The sequence below is a fragment of the Gracilinanus agilis genome, chromosome 3 (genome assembly GCF_016433145.1).
Source record: "Gracilinanus agilis isolate LMUSP501 chromosome 3, AgileGrace, whole genome shotgun sequence".
Taxonomy (NCBI): Eukaryota; Metazoa; Chordata; class Mammalia; order Didelphimorphia; family Didelphidae; genus Gracilinanus; species Gracilinanus agilis.
Window position 1 is genome coordinate 494,404,086 of NC_058132.1, and position 11,726 is coordinate 494,415,811.

General features: G+C 34.1%; 1 protein-coding gene across 1 annotated transcript in view; it reads left to right on the forward strand.

The window, feature by feature from the left end:
- Positions 1 to 11,726, forward strand: part of SLC9A2 (solute carrier family 9 member A2) — a 111,388-nt gene that overhangs the window by 96,471 nt on the left and 3,191 nt on the right. The window contains exons 8-11 of the mRNA XM_044670467.1: positions 1,930 to 2,091; positions 5,523 to 5,619; positions 7,953 to 8,084; positions 9,633 to 9,723. Of these exons, the coding sequence (XP_044526402.1) occupies positions 1,930 to 2,091; positions 5,523 to 5,619; positions 7,953 to 8,084; positions 9,633 to 9,723 (482 nt within the window). The remainder of the gene's footprint in view (positions 1 to 1,929; positions 2,092 to 5,522; positions 5,620 to 7,952; positions 8,085 to 9,632; positions 9,724 to 11,726) is intronic.

Consider the following 11,726-nt stretch of genomic DNA (forward strand, 5'->3'; position numbering starts at 1 on the left):
TATATATATATATATATATATATATATATAGTTCTGTTGTGCTATGACATTGTCAGAGCAAGATAGAATACTTTCTCCCATCACTGGCACCCCAGGGCAACTAATTATTGCAGGGGATAGAGTGCCAGGCCTGGAGTCAGGAAGATTCATCTCTGAGTTTAAATGTGACCTCAGACACTTACTAATGGCATGACTGAACAGGTTGCTTAACCCTGTTTCCCTCAGTTTCCTCCTCTATACAATGAGCTGGAAATGGCAAACCACTCCAATATCTTTGCCAAGAAAACCTCAAATAGGGTCACGAAGAGTCAGACATGACTGAAAAACTAATAGACAATTGGCACTGTGCTTTAGTAAGGCCACTGACAAATTGGAGCAGAATCAACTAGGATTGTGAGGAGATCACAAAACAAAGAATTTGAAGATCAGCTAAATAAATGAAGAATTGTTTAGCCTGGAAGAGAGAAAACTGGGAGGTACAGGGAGGCCTGTTTCAGGAATGATGAATATCTTCAAATGTTTGAATGGCTACTTGGTCAAAGACAGGATAGATTTCTTTTTCTTTGCCTTCATGGCTAGACTAGCTCAATACAATGAAAAACATTCTAACAGTTAGCTGTCCAAAAGTGGAATTGACTACTTTGGGGGATGGTAACCTCCCTATTATAGGAGATCTTGAAAAGATTGGACAGATACTTGTAATAGATGCTTTGGAGGGGATTCCTGTGTTAGATTAGATGGTTTCTGAACTCTCTTCTAACTCCCATATTCTATGATCAGAGATAGTGTAGACATTTGCTGTTATTCACCATATCACTTAGATCAGTTCTCTGATATATTATGGACCCTAATATATAACTTTTTTTTTGCTTTTAGAGGATTAAATGGGAGGATAGTTGCTTTAGGCGTGGTAGTATTCTATTCATTTTAGCTGAAGCTAATATTATTGTTTTTCTGGCATATCACACATTTCTAATATGATCTGGTCCCTAGAGAATGATATGAAAGCGAATATGGCAGCCATGCTGTAGCTTTTTAAAGTAGTTAAAGATTCTGATGTTGAGAATAAGAAAATAGTGCTTGTGTAATTTGGCAAATGGATGGAAGGTGTGGCAAAATTTAAAAAAGCAAATAAATAAACCCAAGAATCCATATTAAGTAGATCAGATGTCATTGTTTTATTAACCAAAATATGAGCTTATCTTTGCTTATCCCTTATTAAAAAAACAAGTTAAAATGATGAAATGTTATTGCCGACAGCCCTGATTCAGTGATTTAAAATACAAGTGAGAACAAATTTTTAAAAGATTAGGTGAAATCTGTTCTTTAGTGACCAAACCCAGTTGTACATCTGCTATGTAGTTTTATGACCAGCAATATCTCCATTGATAAATTGTGCTTTTTCCTTAATTATTCTTAACACTTGCTGTAAGGAAGGGCAGTGGTCTAGCTTTTTAAGACCAGGAACTGTCATCAGGAATTTTCATTTTTATTCTATAAACAGCTTAGTGTAATTAGCATATGATAGTAGTACAATAATATATAATAATACATAAAAATATAATCATCATTAGTGTAATGGGAGGCTAGGTAGCACAGTGGAGAGAACCCTGGGCCTGAAGTCAGGAAATTATGAGTTCAAATCTGGCATCAGACACTTATTAGCTATATGACCCAGAGCAAGTCTCTTAATGAACTACAGGATTTGTCATGAAGAGTCAGACACAACTGAAACAACTGAACAACAGCCAATTAGTATAATAATATATAAATCATGTAGACTCTACTGGTAAAGTAAATTGCTCTTTGGAAATTGGCAATTGTCTGATTCCATTTTATTTCTTCCATTTTTTTTCGTAGTAATTGACAATAAGTTACTAAAGGGTTGTTTGTTTTTGTTTTTGTTTTTTTGTTATTTTTTGCTTCTAGGTTCAAAAAGTTTGATGATAAATACCTGAGGAAGCTTCTGATTAGGGAAAACCAACCCAAGTCAAGCATTGTTTCATTGTATAAGAAGCTGGAAATAAAACATGCAATAGAGATGGCAGAGACTGGGATGATAAGCACAGTGCCATCTATTGCATCACTTAAGTAAGTATAATTTTGCAGAGATAAATTAATCAGTGCTAGATATGTGTTTCTGAAACCATCTTTAAAGCCTAGGCAGAATACGTGATGCTAAGGTTGCTGATCTTTGGAAAATATGGCAATGAGAACTCATTGCAGAGGGCGAGTTCCTGAGAGATTTTCTTATTTAAATATTAATGTACTGATTTTTAGAGGTTAATTTGGGGAGGGGGATGGGTGGTCAGCTAACACTCTTTTGTCCATTAAATTATTTGCTCTTAAAAATTCAGTGCTCCGAGGTAAATTAAAATCTCTTATCTCATTCTTTATAATTGAATATTTGAAGGCGTGTTGTTATATTTGCTAGTATAGGCTAGCACATAATTATGTAGCTCTTTTACCCCTGGTTATTGACACAGGAGACCTCATTACTTTCTGGGGTCATGCTCTGATATCTTACCTTAAGGCCAGTGCAAAGAATTCTAAATTTATAAGCCACTTAATTAATCACAGATCATAAGAGCTTTTTCTTTGTGGATGATTCACTTTGAATGGGGAAATTGGATTTTGTCATGCTAAAAATGTATACTCTGAAAAAAGCATCTATATAGATAGATAGGTAGAGAAAGATTTCTACTGAGTTTGTGTAGAAATTAGGAATAAGAGGGCAGCTGGGTAGCTCAGTGGCTTGAGAGCCAGGCCTAGAGATGGGAGGTCCTAGGATCAAACCTGACCTCAGATGCTTCCTAGTTGTGTGAACCTGGGCAAGTCACTTTACCCCCATTGCCTAGCCCTTACCACTCTTCTGCCTTAGAACCAATACACAGTATTGACTCTAAGACGGAAGTTAAGGGTTAAAAAAAAAAGAAATTAGGAATAATATGGTCACTGTAAATGAGCTCTTCCTTCTAGGGTAAGACACAACCTGGCGTAGTGAATAAAGAACAAGCTTTTCATCTAAGAAAATCTGATGTCCCACATGTGACACATAGTGACTTTGTGATCCTAGGCAAGTCACTTAATTTGGTAGTGCACTTGACAACTCTCAGACTATAAATTGTAGAGAAGCTGTTGATCTGCACTTATAATTAATTTCTTACCTGGCAGTTCCTCATATCAAAAAAATCAGTTTCAATCACTATTCCTTTCTATTTCCAGGGAAGACTGCTGGCTACACTATTTAGTATATAGTAGGGATATAGATAGAATTTATAGGATCTAGAACTGGAAGGAGTCTCAGAGGCCATCCAGTTCATTGAGTTTATCATAAAGAAGGGGAAATTGAGGTTCAGATGCCTTAATTATCTTTCCCTTTCACATAGATATTAAGTACCAGAGGCAAGATTTGAACTAGTTACCTACTCCAAAGTATCTGTACTTTCTACTAGACCACACTGCCTACAATAACAACTCTTACATGACAAATTAGGTTGATCCATTCCTCTAATTTCTGCACTTTGGGAAATCTATTATTTTGAGAAGAAATAACTAGAACTATGCTGACTCAGGGGTCAAGTGGAAATAAGCAATGTTAATATAATTAAAGTACAAACAGGTTAGCCTAAGGTTCCTTCTCATCCTGCTCTGCCTTCTGGGTCACCTGGCTAGTCCTAGTCCCCCTGTCTTCCTCCCCTTTTCCACATATAGTCACAATCTTCTATTATTTTTCACAGTAATGCTTGTCCTAACATTTATTTCAATTGTAATTTATTTGTATAAAATGTTAGTAAAAGGAACAAAAGTGGATCCCTCTTCAGAATGTGAATTATTCTTGGATTCCACAACATCCCAAAGATATCCCTGGGTATAAGTCCTAAAATATTATGTCTGCCAAGGAATAAAAGAGCAATAATCAAGCAGATTGCTTAAAAGCGTTTTTTTTTAACCTCAGTTTCATATAATATTTCAAAGTTTACAAAATACTGTTCTTATGACAATCTTATTGGGTAGGTTGTGCAAACTTTATTATCCCCACTTTATTATATAGACATAAAGTAAATAAGGATTAGAGAAGTTAAGTAAATTAACCAAGGTTTTACAGCTTGAAAATGCAGGTGCTGAGATTTATACCCATGCATGTTTCCTGACTCTAATTAGCACTCAACACTAAAACACAAGTGCCTCTCTAACTTTCAGACTTTCTTTACTCTCTGAAGTGTTTGATGCTATTAGCCACCCTCTCCTTTGGGATTGTCCTCTGCTGGATTAGGGATACCACAAATTCCCGATTCTCTTTTAACAAGCCACCATTAGTCCACTGGTAAAGTTTTTCCATGAAAAAAGTATGTTTGCTAACTTTTATTTTTTTATTTGCAAAAAAATTACATTAGAAAGAAAAGAACATCTAACTATACACGTGATGCAGCCAGATTATCTTGACAGCATTCCTTGAGTAACAACAACTCTTTGTTTTTAACTTTTGATATCATCAGAAATTAATACTGCAATAATTAAAGATTTTTTAAAGTTCTTGTGGCTATTATAGCTTTAAAAAAATAAAGTTAGTTATTTTCTTCACAGTACCATAATGGTTTTGTTTTTTTCAAATACCCATAGTGACAAGGACTAGGCAATTGGGGTGAAGTGGCTTGCCCGGGGTCACACAGCTAAGAAACATCCGAGGTCACATTTGAACCCTGGTCTTTCCATATCCAGATCTGGCACTCTATCCACTGTGCTACCTAGTTGCCTCCATAATAGTTTCTAAAAGGAAATTCTGGTAGAGGCTTCAGCAACAGAATTATAATTCTTACTTCTATACTTGCTACATAAACACTGATAAGACTTTTACCCTTAGGCCTTTGTAGTTCTGAACTGTGCAGACCACTCTTCTATTATATCCATATTACCTTGAATATATTAAAATGCAATTGAATATGTTATAACTTTTAAAATATTAGGTTTTTTAATTGATGTCTTCTTAATGAGTTTTTGAGACACATTGTAATCTTTTGGGACAATATTATATCCTACTTATTGGATTTCAAAGAGACTCAAGTTTCATTAATCTTACTTTTATAGTTCTCATAGAATGTGTTACTTCTGAATCAACCTATCCCATTCATTGAGTATTGAGTTGGCTCCTTTTTTCCAGGAGACAATACCAATTTACCTTGTCTTCAAATTCTGTATGTATAACTGATTTGATTAGACAAACTCCAAAGTGGTTCAGAACATCTAGTTCAATTCCCACATTTTACCAGTGATGAGGATAAGATGTAGGGAAGTGAAGTAATTTATCCATATTCAAAAGTAAGTAAAAAGCAAGTAGGGCTTCAAACCCAGGTCTCCTGACTCTAAATCTAGTCTTCATTATGAACCTTTATACCACTTTTGAACTTTTAATTAAATTGTTCTTGAAGTATTGCAAGAAGTCATCATCACTTTGAAAAAGAGAGTCTGTCACTCCAATATTTATTAAATGCTAAAAATGTTCTTTTCCCAAATCTTTACAGTGATTATCGTGAGGAAAAAATAAGAAAGCTGACCCCTGGTGAAATGGATGAGATACGACAAATATTGTCAAGGAATCTCTATCAAATACGACAGCGTGTAAGAACTTTTATATGTTTACTGAAATATCTCACATCTTTGAATAAAAATAAAAAACAATGTAGTTGAGTGTTAACTGGACATCCTGCTGTCACCTCAAAGTCAGGATGCCCAATGCTCTGTTCATCAGTATCCCCCTCAGCCAGGCTTCCCCTGGAACTTCCTTTTTTCTGCCATTGGTATTATGAATTTCTCATGCCTCCAGTCTCAGGACTTTGAAGTCATTCTTCACTTCTTTTCCTGGATGTTTTATATTTACTCAGTCTTAAAGTTCTATCAGTTCTCCCTTCAAAATAGCTCCCTTATCAGATCTTTCTTCTGCATGTCCACTGCCCTACCCTACCCTGATTTGTTAGCAGCCATGCCTTTTGCATTTCAATAGCCTTCTAGAAGTCTCAGCCTTCACTTCTTAACTATAATCAGTTGGGGAAGTAATTAACTTACTCCAAACCTCAGTTTTCTCTTATGGAAAAATAAGTAAAATTATGCTTGTAATACCTACCATCATAGGGTTGTTGTATGAATTAATACACACATACATGCATGTATGCATACATATTTCTACACATTTATACATATGCACATCTGACATTTTAAACCTTGAAATCAATTATTAAGAATTTATTAAGGATATTCTATATCAAGGAGAGAGATGGTAAATAATAGTAGTCTTCCCTGTCTTCTCTGGCCATCGTGTTCCACAAGGACCCCTGACAACTTCCAAATAAAATATTTCAGCCCTCAAAGGATTTTATGCTTTTGTCTCTAGTAAACTCTGGATGGGCTCGTGGCCATTTCCCCATCCTTCTCTACAGTATGACATTGGACATACCAAAGTATAACAGGGATCTATTTACCAACCCCTGCCATTACACTGTGCTAGACAGTGATGCAAATACAAAAGGGAGATATTCTGATGCCTGAAACCCTACAGATTGATAGAAATATCAACTATACTTATTATTATTGCTGGCTTTACTTTATTATCACTTCCAATAAGCCTGCTGGACAAATATTTCCAAAACCCCATTTCATTTATGTTACCATGCTATTAAAAATAATACAGTGGCTTCCTTTATGAAGTCTACAATCTTCGGCTTTGCTTTTTAGGACCTTATAGGATATGTTTCTACATTATCAGTGAATTCTGTTAAATTCAAGGACCATTCATTTATTAATTTGTTCTTATAGTGGGAAAAATACCATGCTAGACATTAAGGATACAAGGATAAAAAACAGCCTAATCTTTGACTTAAAGGAACTTACAAATTAGAAGAGAAAAAACATGCATAGAAAATCAATCAATTAATCAATAAACATTTATCAAGCACTTAGTATATACCACTGTGCTAAATACTGGGCATAAAAAAAGAGATAAAAGACTTAATAAATGCATACAAGTAAAACACAGTGATATGAACCCTCCTCTACACTCCACACTTGTTGCATCCATTTATGCTTGGATGTATCCTCTTATTCTTTCCCATGACACAGTGGAAAGAATAGTAGATTTGAAGACAGAGATCCTGAAGTTGAATTCTGGCTCTTTGACTTATTATTTGTATATCTTAGGTTAACTTCTCCTGGCCTCAGTTTCCTCAATTGTAAAATGAGGGATTAGATGGTATCAAAGATTCCTTCCTACTCCAAAATCAATGATCCTATAAGATTCCTTATGTCTAAAGAAATTAAAAATCATCAGTAAGTTTAATTCATTTTTGGAAACCCCTCTCTTTAAATCACTCTCATTTTAATTATGACCATTATACATATGTTGAAAAATGAAAACAACCCATTTTAGGACCTTTTGATTTTTTTTATTCTGATTGGAGGTAGATATGACAAGAATTTCTTCCATGGAAGTTGACAACAGGCCTTCTGAAATAGCTGAGTAAGGAATTTAATCAAAAGACCATGGCACCCCCCTGTGGCTAAAATGGTACAAGGTTTACTGTCTATCTTATATATTCAAAATTGCATTTGATTTGCTGGAGATAAAAATATATTTCCTGACTCATTCCATTGTCAATAATACTTTAAAATGCACCTTCTCCATTATTTTTTAAATAGAAAAAGTCATCTAAGATAGACAGACTCTCTTTATCCAGTTTCTTCTTTCCTTTACAGAAACTACTTAGCTTATCAAAAATAATCCAAGTTATAGAAAAATCAACAGTGTAAATATTCATGGAGAGCTAAAAAAAAAAGGTTCACCATGGCCTCAAATACTTAATTGACTTTAAAAGCCCAGAATACATGTGCTATAGTTTTAAATTTTATCCAGCCTGATCAGTCAGTGTTTTTGTTAAACCACTGCTGTGTTTCCCTTTCAGACTCTGTCTTATAATAGACACAACCTGACCACAGATACAAGTGAAAGGCAAGCCAAAGAGATTCTGATCCGACGTCGGCATAGCTTGAGAGAAAGCATAAGGAAAGACAACAGCTTGAACCGGGACAGACGGGTAACTTTACTTGTATCTTCCATCTTTCCATTAGAGCCAGTCCTGAAGTCATCTGAGCCCAGGACTTCAAAGAAAGCTTGATTGACAATGACTGAGGAACAAACACCCATTGTATATCATCAACTTTGCTAATTTATTAACATAAAAAAAAACTTGGGCAAATTTCACCTTCAGTTTTTCATTGTGTTTCTGACAAGGAAAGCCTCTTTAAAATTGTGAGAAATATTTACATCATTTTATCTGATTCTTTATAATGTCCTTTGTAAAGCTAGAATGATCATGAACGTAATTTTTTGAAGAGAAAAATTGTAGCTATATTCATATTATATACATATATGAAATTCTTTTGAAGTTAAAAGTATAGTCTAATGGAAGTAGTCAAAATAAGTACATTCTGGAATTCTGGAACAGTTATACAATTTTAAAAATTAATATAATATTTTATTTTTTCTAATTACATGAATAAAAAGTTTTAACATTCATTTTCTAACATTTGAGTTCCAAATTCTCTTCCCCTCCTTTCCCTCTCCCCTCTGTGAGAGGCAAATGATTTGATCTAGGTTTTACATGTGTAATCATGCAAAATATATTTCCATATTGGTCATATTGTAGAAGAAGACATGTATATTTTAAAAAAAAAGGAATAAAAAAGTAGTTTGCTTTGATATGCACACTCAGACTCCATCAGTTCCTTCTCTGGAAGTGGATAGCACTTTTTGACAAGAGTCTTTTGAAATTATCTTGTAACAGCTATACAAAATTTAAAAGAAATTGATAGTCCTGGTATTTGTGATATGAATTATTTTGCTATAGTAATGCTCTGATTGTGGTCTATTCTCTAAAACTCTTTGAATACAGAATAGTTGTTAATTGTCATTAGTTTTGGGAAGTCACAAGTACAAAAAAAAATAACAACAAAAAGATTATTCCATCTCTCCCAAGAAACCACCAAAGCTGAGCTTTTATAGAATTAAAGCATCATCTATTTTTTAAAATTTTCCTTCCAATTACACATACATGCATTCTTTTTTAACATTTATTTTTAAATTTTTATTTAAATTCCAAAATTTAAGTTAGATTCTAAAATCTCTCCAAATTTAATTTACATTCTAAAATTTAATTTAGATTCCAAAATCTCAGCCTCTCTTTATGCCTTCCTCCTCCCAATCAGAAGGAAGCAATGATACTTATCAAATATATACAGATTAAAACTTGTATATGTATTTTTATATGCATTTTTTATTTTTTGTGACAAATACTTGTATTGCTTTTAAGAAAATTCAGAACATTCACTCCTTATATATATAAACATGGGCATAGATATGCATATGTACGACTCACAAATTTTTTTCTGATTGTCTCATGATAAATCCAACCTTATTTTAGTGCTTACGTTATTCTTGGAACATTAAAGAAACATATTATTTTAGACTTAAGAACTACAATTTGAATTTTTAATGCTGATTCAATGAGTAGAATTATAAATTCTTAATCTCTAAAAAATACAATTATATACAAAATAAATGTTTTTGTTTTTTTAAAACACAGGCATCTACTTCAACCTCCCGGTATTTGTCACTACCTAAGAACACTAAACTTCCAGAGATGTTGAAAAGGAGACAGAACATGTCTAATACGGGTAATAAATAAACATAGAAATTAATTAATTGAATCACTATTTCCTACTTAAGAAAGAGTCAAAATTGTTTTTTATTAAGGTTCATAGAATCATGGAATTTTTGAGATGAAAGAGACATCAATGGCCATTTAACCTATCGCATACCTGAAAAAAAAATGTTCTTTCCTATTCATTTTGATTCAACAAGCATTTAGTAGGCTTATACTTTATGTGAGTCATTTTAGGTGCTGGTGATAAAGAAATAAAATGAAATAATTTCTGCCCTCAAGGCCTTACATTCTCCTGGGAGAGATACATCCATACCCAGAGAAGGAAATTCAAAATATATACAAGTATATATAAAGTAAATTCATGAGGTGGGAAGACTTCTAATGATCCATCTAGTAAAGGTCTCATGTAAATGAATGGATCTATATGAACCTCAAAAGTCTAATCCCACCTCCTTGTCTTTCCCCAGAGTCTATGTTTGGAATGTTTCCATTCCTTACCTGTTTTCAAAGTTTGAGGGTCTATAAAGTAACTGATAATTGGTCATCCAACTTTGTTGGAAAACTTTCCAAGAGTGGGAACCTCATTACCTCCAGAGGCTTTCTCTTCCATTTTTGGATAGCTCTAATTGCTTGGGTCGGGGGTGGCAGCTATGTAGCATAGTGTATAGAGGATCAAATATGGAGTCAGGAAGACTCATTTTTCTGATTTCAAATCTGGCTATCTCTATGACTCTGACCAAGTCACTTAACCCTGTTTGCCTCAATTTCCTTATCAATAAAAAGAGGTAGAGGAGGAAATGACAAACTAGTCCAGTATCTTTGCCAAGAAAGGAGGCAAGTAAGTGACTCAGTGGCTAGGATGCTGGAGTTTGAGTCAGGAAGAACTGATTTCAAATCCAGCCTCAGACACTTACTAGTTCTGGGACCCTAGACAAGTCACTCAACCCTGTTTGCCTCAGTTTCCTCATCTATAAAATGAACTAGAGAAGGAAATGGCAAACTACTCTAAGATCTTTACCAAGAAAATCCCAAATGGGGTCACGAGGAGTCAGACACAACTGGACAACAATTAGTTAGAAAGCTGTCTGTTTGTTGTTCCCCCCCCTTCCCCCCGCCTCCACCAACCCCATTACATCAGGTCTGCATTAGTCTCTTTGCAACTTTTGTCCTTTGGTTTATAGCTCAAACTTTTAAAAACCCACAGTCATTCCCATTTACTAAAATTTGTTTTTCTCAGTACAGTCTACAAATAATTAACTAAACTAATTTCCATAAAGATCCCCTTAATAAGATGGTAGAAAACATTGTTATCTTTGAGTTAATGAAAAGATAATGGATGTTGAGAATTTGCAGAACTGTAAATATTTAGCATCTTAATAGTTATTCTGAAAAACCAATATAGTTTTAAGGAAGACAATGGTGTATCTTATAGCCTAGGGTATTTGTTCAATTTGAACCAGTAGGTTTCTATCATTCTGTAGATTTATGATCTTCCTAGTAAATAACAGCTCCCACAAACGCATTCCTTCCCACTCCAAAGAGGAGAGTTCCTATGCTGTTGAAAAGTAGAGAGGGTTAGTAACCTCTTTGTTTATTTGAAGACTGGAAAGATTAAGAGAAATGATCAAGGAATAGTGCTAAGGTGGGAAAAAAAAAGTCCTGATTACAGGAATCAGGAAAATAACAAAAGTCAGCATTTACATGGCACTTTAAAGCTACGGATATATTATCTCATTTGCTCCTTATAACAACCCTTTAAGGTGTCACCCCATTTTAAAGATGCCTTCTCTCTGTTGATTATCTCTAGTTTACCTTAAATATATATATATTTTTTTCTCCCTCCCTCCTTCCCTCTCTTCTTTCTTTCTTTCTTTCTTTCCTTCTTTCTTTCTTTCTTTCTTTTCTTTCTTTTCTTTCTTTCTTTCTTTCCTTCTTTCTTTCTTTCCTTCTTTCTTTCTTTCTTTCCTTCCTTCCTTCCTTCCTTCTTTCTTTCTTTCTTTCTTTCTTTCTTTC